Genomic DNA, 17,480 nt, shown 5'->3' on the forward strand with positions numbered 1-17,480 from the left:
CAGCTTCCTCATCTCTCAAACAGGGATACTGATAGTAGAATCTATCTCACAGGGTTATTATGAGATCAAATGAGCTAATGTATGTAAAAGTGCTTAGAACAGCTCCTAGCAGATAGTAAGCATTCAAGAAATTGGTTACCATTATCACTCCTCACATAGGCAAGTGAGACATGCTTATACAAACAGTCCTCTCTCTCTCTCAATCCCTCCCTCCCTCTCTCTCTCTGACTCCCTCTCATTCTATTTCTCATCCTTTGTAACTGCCTCCAGAGAATACAATCCAACACAGATCCTTTTAAAAAAGCAGGTTTATTGGTCGGGCTGCTCACCAGGACACAGCAACGTTAGAGGCTCACCAGAGCCTGCAGGAAACTGCATCTGCCCACAACTCAGCCCCCTTCAGCCCATCAGCACCAAGGGACCTTGTCCCAGAATCCCCATCCTCCCTCAGTCAGCTGACATGTCTCCAACAATTCAGAGGAGAGAAAGGAAGCAAGAAAAGGAGGAGGAAAAAAAAAAAAGAAAAAAAACAAAGCTTTGTATTGTATAAAAGGTTTGTGCCCACCACCCCCCAGTCCCTCTTCCCTCCCCCCACTCCTTAAAGCAATTAGCTGCAATTCTAAGAAGCAAAACAAGGAAGATAAAGCCAGAGAGGAGGGAGAAGAAGGGAGTCTCCATTCCTCCCCTTTGGGTTTTGACCAGGGGAGGGGGGTGTGTGTGGGGAGGACTGGTTGTCCTCGCTTCTGACAAGCTGCCTTTAATGGGGAGGAACAGGGTGGGGGGACTAAAGTGTCCCGAGGAAAACCTGGTCAGTGGACTACAAAAATCAGGCCTCAGACTGGAGGCAGGATGCTCCTTATCCCCCAAAGATTCAAGAAAGGCACCCACAGAAGCAAGGAAACCAACAAGGTCTTCACAAGTTCTAGGGAACGATCTTGAAAAGCAACTGCAAGGAGTGAGCTATGGCTGGGTTGCTCTAAACACAGGGATACGACATTCTCCCCACCGCCATTCCAGCTCTCAGCTTGGTGACCTGGCCATTGCACCCTGCTTTCCTTCCAGTCAGCCTCCCTCCCAACTCCCAGCTCTCCATAGCCTGCTGCTGCCCCCTTCTGGGAGCCTAATTTCTCTGGGCTTTAAGAAATGGGCTGCTCCTGGGGGCACCATCCTGACCCCAGTTTAGGGGTAGGGTGATGTTTCCCTTCCTTTCTCTTCGAATCATCGCTTTCTCCCACTGTCCTCCCTTCTGATCCTGAAGGTGGTCTTGCTCTCCCGAGGACCCCAGTGAAATGGGATTCCTGTTCTATCATCCTCATGCCGAGAGGAGAATTCTCTTCTCTTCACCCATTTCCACCTCCTATATTTCCCCATGCTCCTTCCCAAAGCCATAGCCATGTGCTCCTGTGTGCATGTGCATAAACGTGCCCCTCCCCAGACATGTATGTCATTCCCCACCCACCTCCCTTCCCCAGGGCTCTGCTTGGCTCCAGCCTTCCTTGCTGGGACCCTTTGCAAATATAGCCCAGGCTGGACCCTCACTTTGCCTTCTCTCTCCCATTTGCCCAGTTTCCCCCAAAAGCTGCTTTCATATCCTTCCTGTAGGGGAAGAGCTCCCCTTAGCATTTACTTTTCCCTCTTAGGGTAATTTTGGCTTTAAAGTCTCCAGGGATCACAAGGAGGAAGGAGAACAGCTCTGTGAGCAGGAATGACAGCAGCGAGGGCAAGGGGGGAACGACTGGGGGGCGGGGCAGCCTGTCCAAAGAGGGCCCAAATGTGGAAATGACAGCGACTCATTTCCTCTAGGATCCCCGACTTGGACAACCAGGAAATGAGTCACTGCCGTTCTCATTTCCAACCCAAACTATGCCCAAATTGGGGCTGTCCAAGGGGGTGGGGGACACGCCTCCTTTTTCTTTTTGGATGGCTGTAAGACTTGGACGCGTGCTTCTTGAGGGGAGGTGTTTGAAATTTAGAAAAATCTCAGCCAGTTAGGAGCTGAGAGAAAATGCGAAAGAGAAAGTTCAAGAAGGGAGAGGAATCGGGGCGGGGGGAGGGAGAGGCAGGGAGAGGCAGGGCGTGGCGGCGCGACCTTCCTGGGCCGTACCCCGGCGTCCTGCTCAGTCGCTGTCGCTCTTGTCCACCAGCACCGCGTCCGACTCCTCGGTGATCTCCAGCAGCGCGTGCACGTCAGGGCTGCTCCCGCGCAGCAGGTCGGTGCCCTCGCCGCGCTCCGCGCTGCCCTCCTCGTCGTCGACGGCCACCTCCACCATCTCGGTGGCCTTGGGCACCTCCACCTCGCCCTCGCGGATCTTCTTGACGTGGAAAGTGAAGGGCGGCACCTTGTACACCGCGGTCTTGGAGCGCGCGTAGACCACGTGGTCGGGCGTGAAGGACTTGCGCAGCTTGTCTCGCGAGCTCTTGAGCTTCTCGCGCCGCTCGGCGGGAACGAGGCGTGTGCCCAGCTTGTTCATGCGCTTCTCCAGGGTGTGCCGTGTCTTCTCCAGGTTCTCCTTGGTCTTGAGACGGGTCTTCTCTAGGTTCTCGCGGGTGCGCACCTTGGTCTTCTCCATCTTCTCCTTCGAGAAGGCCTTCTTGAAGTCGTCCACACGCCGCAGGCCGCTGCGCTTGATGCGCTCAGCGCGCGACTCCTCGATGACCTCCTCCACTTCCACCGCCTCGTCGGACGACAGCTCGAGCGCCGCCGCGTCCTCCTCGGGCCGCTCGCTGTCGCCCATCTCGTCGCCCTCCTTCTCCGGCAGCGCCTCCGACTCTTTCAGCGACTTGCCAATGCTCACTTTGGCCGGTAGTTTCACTTCATCCTAAGGGGCGATGAGAGAGAAGATTGAGCGAGGGCAGAGACGGAGGGCTGGGCGGGAGACTTGGAGGACTCTGGGTGATCCCCGGGAGTGCGTGGAGAGAGGAGGGGAACTTCGTGGGACCCTTGAAATCGGCCTGGACTTGTTCGCTCTTGTATCCCTGGAGTCTAACACAAAGCTGGACACAATATGGGCGCTCGGTACATGTGTCGAGTGAATGTTAACAATACGGACAGCGCGAAGAGAGAGCTTTTGTCAGGGAACCGAGCGTTTTGAAGAGCATCACAGGTCGGAGATTGGCCTGCATTGAAATTGCACTTTGGCTAAATATCTCTGGGACCCTCCAACCCTGTCCTTGCTCCCTATCTATTTTCGCCCATCTTATTTTACGAAAATGCTCCTCACCCTTTGCAGTCCCAGGAGCCACAACTTAACTTTGGAAATGGGCATAGTGCCCTCTGGTGGTAGAAGTCACACACCGCTGGAGCCAGGCCCAAAAGCACAGGGGTTTGGGAGACTCTGTTATGGTTGAGGGATGGGGGTAGAGGGATGAGCTCACAACCAATCTCAGACAGCCCTCAAGTATAGTATTTTGAAGGCAAGGTAAAGGAGTCCATTTACCAGACCTGTACCATTTCAGGACCAGCCTCGGGGAAGGAGGGCTGGGGCCCATGTCCCAACATCTGCCCACTGTTTGGCTCCACCGGTGGTCATTCTATTTCTCCTTTAAAGAAATTGACTGAATAAAGAGGAAGAAGCTGGCTAGGGGGCAAGGACATGTTTTCTCCCCAATCTTAAAATTCCTTCCTCTGGCTCTGACTTCTCTGCCTTGGAATGGAGGGGAGGGATTACTTTTCTGTTCTTGCTTTTTTCCCAGACCTGAGCTCAAGGGCCCAGGAGCAGCATGGGGGTCCCAGATTCCCTGTGATCCAGGAGCTCAAAGCTAGTTATTCTGTCTTCCCCAGGGAGGACCCCAGCATCAGCATTGTTTTCCATTCCGGGAAGATTTTCCAAAATCCTGACTCTGGACCAACATTTCAGAATCTCAGAATCCCCTCCCATCAGAAGATAAGGGAGGCTGAGCACAGAAAAGGAAAGATGGCATAACCCAGGACAGGAACAGGACCTCCTGTTTGGCCCAGACTTTCTTTAGGAATTCAGACAATGGAATGAGAGACAGTAGTTTTTATAATGGGTTTGTTGAAGATTGTTTCCCAAAATCATAAGAAAATCCTGACTCCTTAGAAGATGAGGTAGCATGAGATGACTCCTCTCATAGACACACAAGCACACATGCACATAGGCAGCCTGGTTTCTCTGTACCACCTGCTACAGAAATTCCTTTCCCAGCCCCCAACCTCCTTCCTCTTCCCTCCCCATCCACATCCCCTCAGGGTTTCCTGGTTTACACTGAAAACTAGAACACCCCCTCCCAACTTCCTTCCCTCCCTGTCAATAGCATTAGCAGGGACAAAGAGGGAATGCTGGCTCCACCTCCCAGACTGGCATCAGCTGTACCAGGCACAAGGCCATCTCAGGCTGTTGCTTACTCTCCTACACCTCCCAGCAGGCAAGATGACCTGGGCACAGGGCATGCTGGGACTTGTAGTCTCCACCTGTCATAACTGGCTTAGCACTATTGTGGGCCTCCTAGGGCATTCTGTCTTTCCCTGTTTCTTAGCACTCACAGAGGCATTGAAGGGGCATTTTTCTTGTTCTAAGCATGGGACAATTTCTCTTAGCATTCCTGCTGATTTCCAGTTGTACAATCACCCTCTCCCTGGCCGCTATTCTAGTTCTCTGTTATATATCATTTTAGGAGTCTCAGGAACTAGACTCTCTGAGCTGCCTCTACATCTATCTCTACCCAGAATTTGCCTGCAGCCCCAGTATCAAAAAAATTCAAAAAATTTCAGCTCAATCTCTTTTACAACCTCCCAGATTAAAACCCACTCATGAGAACCCCTCCTTTCACTAAACTCAGATAATGTGGACTGGCTGGGAAAGGATTAAGGGTTATAGGCTGGGAATGGTCAGGAAACTGTCCCAGTGGCTGGAAAACAAATCCACATTGTCTCCCTGCTCCACCCCCAGCATCCCTGATTCTCCCACATGCTCCACCCCATCCCTAACGTCTGAGCTGGCTGGTTTTCCTGGCCTCTAGTTTCCTAGATAAAGATCTTTGCCGGCTGAGCTGGAAAGAGATCAGGGCTGGGGAGAGAGTTGCAGTCTTCTGGTAGCCAACCCAATCTACTTAGTACCTGATGAAAGGTCTCAAGCCAGAACATCAAGGAGCAAATACTAGATTTGGGGCTGAGGGTCTTACACAGTCTAGAAAAGACTCCTGGAGGATAGAAACCCATTCACTGTGGGACTCCCCATTGTGGTGGCTTACACCAGAGGAGCCAGCTGTCTTCCTGCTGGGGGGGACATAGGCTAGGGAAAAAGCATTTTGGCCTGAGTCCCTGATTCTAGTAGCTTCTGGGGAGGGTATACCACAGTAACCTTAGCTTTTCCCTTCGATTAATGGCTTTTCCCTTTTCTCCCCTTTTCCAGGTCAGGGTTCCCCCATGACTCACAACCCTGGAGTGTTGTCTTGGGCTGACTGAGTCTGCCTGTTGCTACAACAACCACCAAAACAATCCAAAAGCAACCCCCCCCACCCCACCCCCCAAAGACCAGGCACGTAGGCCAGGCACCCTTGTCCCACCCCCACTTCCCTGGCAGAGCTCTGAAGCCAAAGGAGGGTCCCCAGGAGGCGGCAAGGAGGTAGGGCTCTGTTTGTTCTGTTTTCCCGTTATTATTAAACAAAACCACCACTCCCAACAGGCTTGGTTTCCATATTTACCTTTAATGACCAGGTCTGAACAAAAGCATGCACAGCTTCCCCCTACTCCCCATCCAGCACCCACAGCTCCCTCCCCCACCCAAGGACTGGCATCAGTCTAGGATGACTTTACAGGAACTCCAGGAAGGCTCTCAGCCTCTTCCTTGGCTCCACCCCAACTCCCAAACCCTACTGTATAAACTTAAGACCCTCTGACTTAGGAAGAAGATTTTTATAAGATTATGATTTAATTGAGCACCTATTCAGTTTGTCAGGGAGAAGGGACCAGTGCCACATAGCTCTGAGTAGAAGCCTCTCTTTACTTAGAGCTAACCAGCTCTGTCCCCAACCCCTGGCATGAAATGGCCAGAGAAGACTTTGGGGAAGTGAGTAATTCAGAGGCCCAGATAGTTCAGAGAACATCAGAATAGGCTACTAATGGGGGGAGGAATGAAAGGCAGGAAGGTCTTAAAAACTCAGGACCTCCACTTTTGGTTGCTGAGACAAGGGGATGAGAGACACCAGAGGCTCTTGCATGCATTCTCTCCCAGGGTGATAGTGCCCCAAGAGGGCAAACATTATTATGGAGGGTGGTGGAGAAAAAATCTTAGATATTACAATGGTTTATGGTGTTCCAAAGAGTCATGGTATGTGAACAGAGATACAATGTATCTATAGCATTAAAAGTTCATGAGGAAGGGGGACAATTAGGGAAAAAAGCCTAAAAGTCACTTTAGGAGGGGATGAAAATGAAAAAAAAAAAATTGAGAAGCACTTTACTATAGAGAAGTCAGGAGTTCCAAACTGGAACCAGCTTAAAATGTCCCCCCTCCTGGCTTCTCTGAGTTGGCAGCTTATGGGTGCCCCACCCAAGGCAGGAACTGGCAAACATAAGGAATTTCTTTGCAAAACATTTAAAAAAAAAACTGGAAAAAATAAGTGTAAATGTTTTCTCCAGCTACAGGGAGGGGGTGGAGAGGGCACAGAGCAAACCCTAGGCTTGGGCCCCCCCCATGAGGGCCCTCTCCAGAGAGTCAAGCTTTGAGCCGAACTGGCCTGTCCCTGAGGAGGAAGCAGAAAGGGAAAGGGAAGGGAGAATCAGAAGCCATGGCCAGATTCATGCAGTTTCATACAGGAGCGCATTTGGGTGCAGCTAGAGTATGCTGGAGATCTATTAAGACAAAAACAAAGTGGGGGTGGGTCCCTTCCCTTTGCCTCCCACCCCCACTGCACACACCACATTTACCTGCTCTTCATAAAGTGAGAGCAGTTTCACAATACCCATCACCTGTCCACAAGGAGCATGGCTTAGAAGAGGCCCACCATCAGCAGTAAGCTGATGATGGGCTTGAGTAGCACCCCATGCCCCCAGCTCCGTGTGACCCAAGGAATCCTAAATGCCCCCACCGGATGTCGGCTCCACTGGGGTAGACAGAGGCCCAGGCTCTGGGTAATATGGCAGTGTCCTAGGCGTCTGGTCAAAGGGTGGGAGCTCAGGCACTGTCTCAGGCTTCAGGTCAAAGGGCCCAGTCTCAGGCAGGTCAAAAGGCACGATCTTGGGTGTGGCCGGGTCAGAGGGTGCATTCAGCTTCTTCTTGGGCTAAGATGAGGAAAAGCGGTTTAAATGGGGCTTCGGATGGGTGTGGACGGGATTGAGAGAAAGAGGCCTTAGTGGACATGCAGAGTTGGGACTGGTGAGTAGGGAGGGGGAATGGGGCACACAATCTATTAGGGTGGAAAGAAACCACATTTTAAATGCTTCATCAAGAGGGCCCTGAGGTGGAAAGGGGTGGGACAAATGCAGGCACATGAATTAATAAACACAACCTTCACTGTGAACCCCCTCCCTTCCTCCGTCAACAGTCTTCTCCAGTCCCGCCCTTGGGCCCCCACCCTCTATTCCTACCCTGTGTGGTCCTGGGATGGTGCTATTGGGCAGTTTGAGTGGTGTGGGAAAAAGGCTACTTGGGGGAGAAGGGATTTTCTGAGAGACCAATTGTTGAACTCGAATTAAGGAGGCTCAGATGAGTAAAAGTGAAAGCAAACAACTTCACTGTCTGCAGAGTTAGAAGCTGCTACTTCCAATTCTCCTTATTCTCCCCCACAGGGTGGGTACTGGGTGCCACCCTGGATAAGGAGAGGGAAAGGCATGGAAGAAGGACATCCTAGCCATTTCCCTTTGGCTACATTCTCACCTCCTGCCTCACTTCACCCATGACTTGGGATACTGGACACAGAAAAATCAGGATCAAAAATCAAGTTATCTTTATGACAGGTGAGCCAGCATCCTGGGGCACCCAGCAACAGCTCCCATTTCTCCTTCTTCATGGGCTAAGCTGCTGCTCTTGCATTGTGCAATCAGGAGAAGTCAGGGAAGAGGGAACAGTTGGGGGCATTACCAGGCTCAGGCAACTGTGGTGATGGCTGAGGACTGCAGCCATACAAAAATCAAAGCAGCAGGTCCCAACCTGCCCTATGGGGTGCAGGGGAAGAGGTGGGGAGTGGCAGGGAGGCCCTCTCCTAGCCAGTTGCAGAGTCTGGTCAGGGAACGCCACTCCTTACATCCTGGACCCTCCCCTCCCACTGTCATTGGGCCAGGTGACCACACAGTGCCTCTACTTCAGCACTCTCGAAGCTGAGCAGCTAATGGCCACCAGCTTTGGCCACTCCCAGCCACCGCTGCACACACATAAAGCAGACCTTGTACCAGGACCTTGGAACTGTCTGCCTCAGACTGAGGGAGCTAGAACTAATCCTCAATAGAGGTAGCCTCCCTCTGATTCCTGCTGCAAAGCTCAGGAGTGGGAGGAGGAAGTGAGCAGCAAGGGTAGCAGAAGAAGGGATATACCTGGGTTTGACCCCAGCTTTGCTCCCCAATCACTTGAGTGACTATAGGCAACTGACTTCCCCTCTCTGAACCTCATCTTCCTCAGCTACAAAGTGAAGGAGTTGAAGTTAATCGATTATCTCTAAGGCCTCTTTCAGCTCAAATATTTTGTAACGACAGAATGATGAAATATTAACAGTGGTTCAAATAGACAGCACAAACCACTGCTGGTCTTTGGGGCCAGTTGCCTAGCAACAATGCTCCCTCCCCACTCATTGTCATTGCCCAATCTGCTGTCTCCATCTCCTCACCATTTAGACTTTGATCTTTACAATAGTCAGATTTTACATGTATATGGAGGAGCAGGGGGATAGCATGATTTCCTTTAGAATTGGGAACCCCTAAAAGCATCCTCCCTGTGGTGGATCCAGTGACCAGGAAAAACAACCTAAACTCAGCTTTTTGGAGGGCATGGCACTCTTCCCATGTTTACTAGGTTTAGGGGGTGAGAGGGACCAGACCTGAGGTTGGGAATACTTTTGGGGAAAGGTTTGGTGCTCTTGTGGATAAGGCAACTCCTACTGGCCTTGAGTCCAGGAAGGAGCTAAGGTTGGGTTAGGATTTGGGCAGGGGAAGCCAGCAGGTCGTCATTCCAGCCCTGGTAGCCTCCTCTTTAATGCCTATGTGCCACTTAATCCCTTAAATGCTTCCCAGTCCTGTCCCCAAGTACTTAGAGCAGGTCTGATAAGTCTTGGCTGCTGGTACCTTTTTTGGGTCACTAACTTTGCCTTGTCTAAACTGCTCCAGAGAACATTTATTTCCATTTTATCCCCCTTTCTGGTTTCTAGAACTCTGATAACATCCAAATCATTGCCTGTAAGAATTGCCTTTTAATGATCACAGCTCCCCTTACTTGCATGGTGGTTTAGAGCAACCACTTCCAGGCCAAGGTCTGGCCTGATCTCCCAGCATCCTCAGCCCATGAACCCCTCGTTATTAGTAGAATTCACTTAACTCATTCACAAACTGTTGCCTAGCTAGGTGGCACCTCAACTGCTAGTTTTGTTTGGGGAACAGGGAAGGAAATAACAGAGAAGGACAATTAAGGTCTCGGAAGTGAATTCAAGATTAGGGCTCTGATTGCCTGGGATGGGGGATGCTGAATTTCTTCTTTGGGGTGTGTGTAGAGGTGGGCCAAATGCAAACATAACCTATGAATTCTTTATGGCTAGGAGTTCCACTCAGAGGATTTCCTTCTTTCTCCCACAGGAATAGGGCATGGAAGCTAGATGGCATGATCCTATAGCTGGGGCCTTCCCACCCTTTGTGCTCCCCTCCACCCCACCCCCAAAGCCACATCATCACATCCCACATCTGGAGTGGGAAATACAGCATCCCCTCCCCCTGCTCCACTCCGAAGAACTCGCACCATCCTGGGAGGCCTTTCTCCGAATCTCTCTCCCGCTGCCTGGCCACCCAAGCATCCTACCCCTTTAGCTCGATTTTACCATAAATGCTACCACTCCTAGTCTTCCCTATTAGGTCTGCCAAGGAGCAGAGCTATTTTTACCTCTTTCTCTTTCCAGGCCTGCAGACCTCAGGGAGGACCTGGCCTCTGCTTTCCTCTAGCAGCTGAGTACCCCACCCCATCTCCCCCACCTGGAACATCTGCTCAGCCACTCAGGGAAGTTCTGCTTCCCGCCCACCCTCCTTCCCCACCTCCCCACCGCCCCGAGCCCCACCCCTGTTGATAGAATCTTTTCTTTATCTCTTGGCTCCTCCCAGGGAGTTCTTAGTTATTTCCCCTGTGGTTTGGGGGCTCAGGGCCCTCAGTGTGAGCCGCTCTTTCTACCTCATCTCTCTGCCTGGTTTAGTACAGATGCAGTCAAAGCCACCCTTTGATTAACACCACCCCCACCCCCCACCCCCCACAATTTACACAGATCCCTGCCAACTGCTGGAGCAGATAACAGAAGGATGCCCTTGGCTTCTGTGCAGAAGCCTTTCTCCCTCCGTATCTGTCCTTCTCTCAGAATCTCCATAGGGAGTTTCACCTCGAGTCCAAGAATTTTCTCAGGTTCTACATCTGGGACATTTAGAGTGAGTAGGGCCACCCATCCAAACCTTCATGGCGATCCTCCACCACACTGGGCTCTGGAGAAAAGATCGAGCTGGCTTGCTGTCCCTGTACCTGTCTTATTCTCCTTTCCTCCATGCTCCCCAGTGCTAGGTGGTTTTCTTAAAACATCTCACAAAGCATGTACCAAACCACCACCCACCACTTCAATCCCACTTCTTCCGAGCAGCTAGATTACTAAATGGAAACAGCTCTGAGGAAACATTTTCTACCAGAATGAGCTCTTAAGTGGGGGAAAACCTTCTTGAAGGCCAAGTGCCTCAGCAGTGGGAAAGGGAGGGGGGAATTCTGACCCATAACCACCTCCTGAGATAGTGCTAGGTACCAGCTCCCCCACCTCCCTGTGTCTACTCTCCCCTAATACTTGTTCCACTGACAATATGTTGCACTGCGGAACTCTGGTCATCTGCATCTCTCTTGGCTCCTCTTAGAGAAACCCAGTCAAGGATATATCACCCCAGATGGTGCCTCAGAACCCAGCTTGATCAGGCCACAGAGCAATCAGTGAATCCCTCTCACTTAGGGCATGTGGGAAATCTAGCCTTCCTTTCTTTTCTTTCCATTCCCTTCCGTAGGGAGAGGAAGGAGAAGAGGGGGCATAGATGAAGTCCACCATGATTCCACCTCACTGGGTGGGAGCATAGACCAGGCTCCCCGGAGGCAGGGAGGGAAGCAGAGAAGGAAGCAGAGAAGAGGCCAGGGCGGGGACATTCCCGCCCAGCCCAAGGCCACCAGGCCCTCAGCTCAGGCTGTCCCCAGTGGGTTTGGGGAGGGAGAATGGAGAGGAGCAGCAACATTGAGATTCCCAGGTTTATTTGGGGTTATGGCACAAAAACGACATTCTTATCTAGGCGGGAGGAATGGGGAGAGGTGCAGAGGAAGCAACAAGCGGCCTGGGCGCGCCCGCCTCTCCTCGCCTGCATTTGCCACGGCTACCCCCCTCCAGCCCCGGCTCCGCCTGCTTCCAAGAGGCCGAGGGTGCAGGCGCGTCACGGGCTGCGGCAGCCCCAAGGGCCTGAAAGTGTCCGGAGGCCCGGGGCAGACCTCAGCGAGGGGACGGGGTGGGCAGCGAGGCTGATGAGGGGGCGCAGGGCCGGAGGGGGTGGCGGTTCCGTCCCTCGCCCGGCGCAGCCCCCGCCGGTGCATGCCTGAGCCCTGAATCACCCGCTATATCGGGTCGGCCGCGCGGGAGGGCCCAACGCGGGCCCCGCCGCTAGTGTCCGTTTACAGCGGACCCCAACAGCAGCCAGGGACGCCTGGCTTTCCCCGAAACTCTCCCCCAAGTTGGAAGACTTTTGACAGAGCCTCGATAGAATCCGCCTGCGAGGGGCCGCGTCTCCGAGTCCAGCTCCCTAACTCGGTTCCACTGCAAGTTGGACTCCGGAGGGAGGGGGTTGGGTGAGAAGGCTCGGGTGCGGAGCGCGCCCCTCTGCGCGCCCCAGGAGTCCGCCGCTCTCCCCACCCCAGCTGCGCTCGCCGGAAGGAGGGCGGGTCTCCCTAGCGCCCGGGGCCGGGCTGGCAGAAGAGCCATGCCGCGGCGTAGGTCCCCTACCCCAAGCCCAGGGACGCGGGCCGGGCGCGGGAATTCTGGGCGCCGTCCGCCCAGCCTGCTCACCTGGTAGATCATGACTTTAAAGTTGCGGCGCCGCAGCAGCTCGGCCTCGTTGACCTCCAGCTTCTTGATCTGGCCGGCCTGGCGCTCCAGGCTGCCGCGCACCGTCTTCACGTTGACGCTAACCTTGCGCACCTTTTCCAGCAACTTGCTCACGGTGTTGCTCGTGGTGGCGTGCGCCTTGCCCAGTTTGCTCAACTCGCCCTGGATGCTCTGCACGGCGCCCTCCATCTCCGCCTGCCGCTCCTCCAGCTGGGCCTGAGTCAGCTGGATCTGGTCGACGGCGCCGATGATTTTGTCTAGAAGGCTCAGCACCAGCACTCCGTTCACCTGGTCCGACTTGATCAGCTCCTCAGAGCCGGCCCCCGACGGCTCCTCCGCCGCCGGCGCCCCCATGGGGGAGGGCCCCAGGCTCCCGGTGTCCGGGTACCCGGGAAGCGGCTGCTCGATGATATGGAGCTGGGTGTCCTCCATGGCTACCCGGAGCCGCGCGGGGCCGGCTGAGTGGAGCTGGATCTGGAGCTGGAGACAGGGAGAGGAGGAGCGGGAGGAGGGCGAGCGGGCGAGAGCGGAGAGTAGAGGAAACTGGAGCCACGTCCGTGCGCACCGGGACAGCGGCCAGAACTGTGGGGAGGGGAATCGGTGAGCTCCCCGGCTCCCAGGCCAAACCCCGGAGTCTCCTCGCCCATTGGCTGGCCTCACCCCAGAAAGGGAGGGACTGGGGCAGAAGGGGAGACCGATGAGGGGGGAGACGAGGGGAGCCCAAGAACCGAGGGCCCCACCCTTCCCAGGATGGTTGGAATAGTTGGCGCAGGAGATCAGGGCCTCTGCTGGCAGCGGGGGCGGCGGGAGTGGGACTGAGGCTGAGGAATGTGAGCTGGGGGAGGGAACCCAGACCTAAGAGTGTTGCTCTACTTTTCTTTCTCGCTTTTTCTGCTCCCTGGCAACCTCACCTCAACCTTTTAAGTTCTAGGACTGGGCGTCAGGTGGACCCCAAGACCCTGAAATTATATGCAAAATATTGCTTTTACCTGTGCCCAGTTTTTGAGAGAAAAAGTATCCATGACTTTCACAATCTTTTCAAGGGCCCCCGACCCCCAACTCCCCCCAAAAGTTACCAAACACTGTTGGTCGTTTGCGGGAGGGAAGGAGAGAACTTAAGTCGAGGTCATTGTGGTGAGGGACTGTGAAACTCCCCTAGTTTCCTCTGAGATTGCTGAAACTGTGGGATTATGAGGGGCAATAACATAGGAAGTAGAGCCTTTTACCCACTTCTAACCTTTCTCTCTATTTCTCTGTGCTCCCCCTGCCCCAGAGACCTAGTAGACACTAAGTAAGCCGTAGGAGTCCACCCCCCACCCTCACCCCCAGATCCTGGAGAATAAGGCTCATGGACCAGAAAGATGATGGAATCCTGCCTCCTCATTTGACAGACAGGAAAAGTAGGGCCCAGAGAGGGCAGGTGACTTGCCAGAGGTCACAGGCAGGTGAACCCAGCTCCCCAGACTCCTGCTTTCTTGGACTCTATATCTTTCAGTGGTTAAGCCTGCTGGTCTGAGGATTAACTATAGACATACTTTCAACCATCATGGGAGCAATGTAGGCAGCTCTGGGCTAAAGCAGAGCCCTTAGCTGAAGAGCAGAAGTCCAGAGAAAGAGAGGCTGTGAGTCCTCATACACACATACCCATTTTGCTCTCTAGCAGGCACTGGAGCTAAGTTCTCTGCAATCACCAGTCTCTTCCCCACAGAAAAGCTACAAACCTTTTCCCTGGTTAGGAAACCAAGATTGGGTTTCCCCATCTGGATGATTGATGGTCTCGGCAAAAGGTCACTTCTAGTGTGGCATCTATTGTCTGGAAGAGTAAAAAACTGCTGTGCAGGACCCCAGGCCCCATAAACATGGTGGGAGAACCCACCAACCTGGAAAGCAGCTCCACAGCTCAGCGTCTGTGGCAGAGCCTGAAAGATTATTGAATAGGATATTTCTCCTAACAATTCAGTAGCTATTTCCTCAGGAACAAGTGGCTTTCTCATTTCAGATTCAAGTAGAATGAACTGGTATATAAAATCATGTATATACATATAGCTACTAGAACTGACAAACTACCAATTTATTTCAGAATTTAAGAGAAAATGTGTTATAACAATTTAAGTTGCTTCCTTGAGAATTGATATGACTTCTAGAAAAAACAAGAGACAGTAGAGAACTTTACTGGACCTTCATAAGGTTCTTACATTTAAAAATTTATTACATTATTCTAACAGGTGACACACAAGATACAAATTGCACATAACACACAAGGAAATATGTGAAAAGAAGTTTTCTTTCTACCTGTCCTCAGCAACTAGTTTCCTTCTCAGGAGGCAACAATTGTTAACATTTTCTTTTGTAACCTTTTATAGAACATCTCTGCATGTATGATCAAATATATATATTGCTTATACCTTACTTTTTCATAAATTGTTCAGTGTCATTACATATGGAGCTGTCTCGTATTTATGTAAATTTAGCTATACTTATTTAACCAGTTCCGTATCATTGGACATTTACAGATTACAATTTAATCCTCATTTTTGGGGATGATGCTGTTGAGGACTATTAGTGGTTGATTTGTTTCTGTGGTTGCTTACTAGCTAAAAAGAAATAAGTCCACACCTCGCTGGCTTTCCTATCAAGAAAGTAGTTTTATTCCCCTGATTCAAAAAGAAATACCAAAATGTGGTATGCCCTTACAATGGAATACTGTTCAGCCATAAACAGTCATGAAGTTCTGATACATGTTATAACATGGATGAAACTTGAAAATATTATGCTAAGTGGAGTAAGGCAGAGACGAAAGGACAAGTATAGTATGATTCTACTTACATGAAATATCTAGAATAAGCAAGTTCACAGAGACAGAAAGCAGATTAGAGGTTAATGGTGGCTGGGGGGAAGGAGAATGGGGAGTCATTGCTTAAAAAGTAAAGAGTTTCTGTTTCTGATGATGAAAAGTCTCGGTAATGAATGGTGGTAATGGTAGTATAACATTGTGAATGTAATTAATACCACTGAATTGTACATTTAAAATTGTTAAAGTGGAAAATTTTATGCTATAAATGTTACTACAATTTTTTAAAAGCCAGGAAAGTGCAATTATAATAAATTTTGCTTTTGGTGTAAATAAAATATTTAAACTAAAAAAAAAAAGAATGGCAGTATTTGTGGATGAGTCAAGTTAGGTCCCAGGGATAGTCCAGTGAGTACATCTCTGACTCATTTGTTGCCTCCTTAACAGAGAGTTTTGCAGAAAGGGCCCTACCCTTGCATTCCTACGTCCAAGAAGTATCCACATTAAGTTTCTCTCATGTTCCTCTTCTTATCGAATGCCAGCTAAATCCACCAGGGGGCATGCTGAGCTTTGGCACACTAGCTTTACTAATGCTGACACCCGGAACTGGAGCAGAACACTTCTTCCAGAGCGCTTTGCTCTATTTCAGGGAAAATAGGCAGTTTCTCTTTAGCTATAATTGCATTCATCAAGTCGTTGCTTGCATTCAGGATTCATGATTTGCATTTTCCATTGCTCACTCTGTTTGCTGAAAGGCACACTGCTCCATTGTGTTCTTTCAGCTGCTCAGAGAGTCTGTGAAAGGGTTAGAGAGGATGAAGCAAACAACCCCTTTGGCCTAGAAAAAGAACACCAGGATGCAATCCTGTCAGCAGCAGGAAACTTGCAGACCCTCTAGAGTAACTCATCCTCCTCCATCCATTCATTCATTCAGCGAAGTGTGACTACTTGCCATCAGCTGGCTGATAGGGGATTTTAATGAGTTTAAATAAAGTCCATTCCCTCTTGTTGAGAAACTGACAGTGTGGCAGGGGAGACAGACAGGCTGCTCAAATAGTTTCTGATATCATGGGGTAGGTGCTCCAGCCCACGGAAGTTTGCCATTGCAGCCTGGGGGAGCAGAGAAGGCTTTACAGGACAATGTTCAGTGTAAAGGAGGGGAAGGGATATCCCAGGCAGGAGCAGCAGGAGATGTGAAAGTGAGGGAATAGCCAACCATTGTTCATCTCATATTGTGGTTCTGCCATAAATCTTTCTAGTTTATTTATGTGGAGGTCCAACAATTGTGAGGGACGCAGCATGCAATATGTTCCATTCAGCTTGGGGTCCATGCTGGGATAATTGTATGGTATGTCAATCATATCTCAATAACGTTGTTATTAAAAAAAAGAAAAGAAAAGAAAATGGAGGGAAGAAAAAAATAAGCTAGCAAATGGACAGGAAATAAAAATAACCCAGAGTCACAAAGGCCAAGAGGGGAAGAATCTTAAGGACGAATTGGTCAGCAGTGCTAACCCTGAGAGTTCATGGGGTCCACGCTGGGAGAGATCTCACGGAGATAGTGTGCTTTGTTAATAATAAATGGTTGGGATGAATGATGTGTGTTCATGTCAGGAAAACCATCCGGCACGGAAGACTAGCCCTCAGCAGCTGGCTCACGGCTGTCACAGCCAGCTGATTTATTTTCCTTCTGTTTTCATAGGCACTATACTTGTGTCTCTCACATATATGAAAAGTACCTATAACATTTATATATTTCTCTTCCAGAAAAATACTTTCCTTTCTTCCCCTTCAAACATTAATGTGTAGGATAACTTTTTTGAATCAGATTATCAATCTAAATTATTTATTAAGTGTTAATTTGCACACAGTTTGGTGCTAGACATGAAAGAACACAGCAGGTTTGCTGCAAGGTGAGAGTTTTAGCCTCAGGGAAGCCTTACAAATTAACTTCATGAAAATGCTGTAAAACCTCCTCCTGACTCCTCTTCTTGTTCCTTGAACATGCACAGGTCTCTTTTATCCTAAAAAAAACAAAACAAAACAAAACACAACAAAAAACAAAAAACCACGCACACAAAACAAAAAAACAAAAAAACCCACACACCCCCAAGTAAACACCATCCTGCCTCCTCAAGGTTCAGTCCGTCCACTTTCTCCTGTTCCAACCAGTTGTGTTCTACAGCTGCTGTTACTGATCCCTTATCCTCAATTCAGTCCTTAAGCCTCTACAGTTTATCTGAAAGGTGGCTTTCTCTCTGCCAAAAAAGCTTTCAAAGTCAATAATAATCTCTATATCCCTTTAATTACCTCTCCTCTAATTTTATTTGCACTCTCAGGGTTAGCACTGCTGACCAATTTGTCTTTAAGACTCTTCCCCTCTTGGCCTTTGTGACCCTGGGTTATTTTTATTTATTTCTTGTCCATT

At 50.5% G+C, this 17,480-nt stretch overlaps 1 protein-coding gene across 1 annotated transcript; it reads right to left on the reverse strand.

The window, feature by feature from the left end:
- Nucleotides 1-290: 290 nt before the first annotated feature.
- CAVIN1 (caveolae associated protein 1) lies at nt 291-12,863 on the reverse strand. The gene is made up of 2 exons (XM_037810062.1): nt 12,223-12,863; nt 291-2,819 (listed from the first exon to the last, which is right to left on the reverse strand). Exons 1-2 carry the CDS (start codon nt 12,691-12,693, stop codon nt 2,118-2,120), a joined length of 1,173 nt encoding a protein of 390 aa, XP_037665990.1. The 5' UTR covers nt 12,694-12,863; the 3' UTR covers nt 291-2,117.
- Between the last annotated feature and the right edge of the window lie 4,617 nt (nt 12,864-17,480).

Source organism: Choloepus didactylus, chromosome 18 (assembly GCF_015220235.1).
Source record: "Choloepus didactylus isolate mChoDid1 chromosome 18, mChoDid1.pri, whole genome shotgun sequence".
NCBI classification, from domain to species: Eukaryota; Metazoa; Chordata; class Mammalia; order Pilosa; family Megalonychidae; genus Choloepus; species Choloepus didactylus.

Coding starts and splice junctions, on each gene's coding strand:
- CAVIN1 (XM_037810062.1), bottom strand. CDS start 12,693: ATGGAGGACACCCAGCTCCATATCATCGAGCAGCCGCTTCCCGGGTAC. Junction 2,820..12,222: donor TTAAAGTCATGATCTACCAG/GTGAGCAGGCTG, acceptor ATCGCCCCTTAG/GATGAAGTGAAACTACCGGC.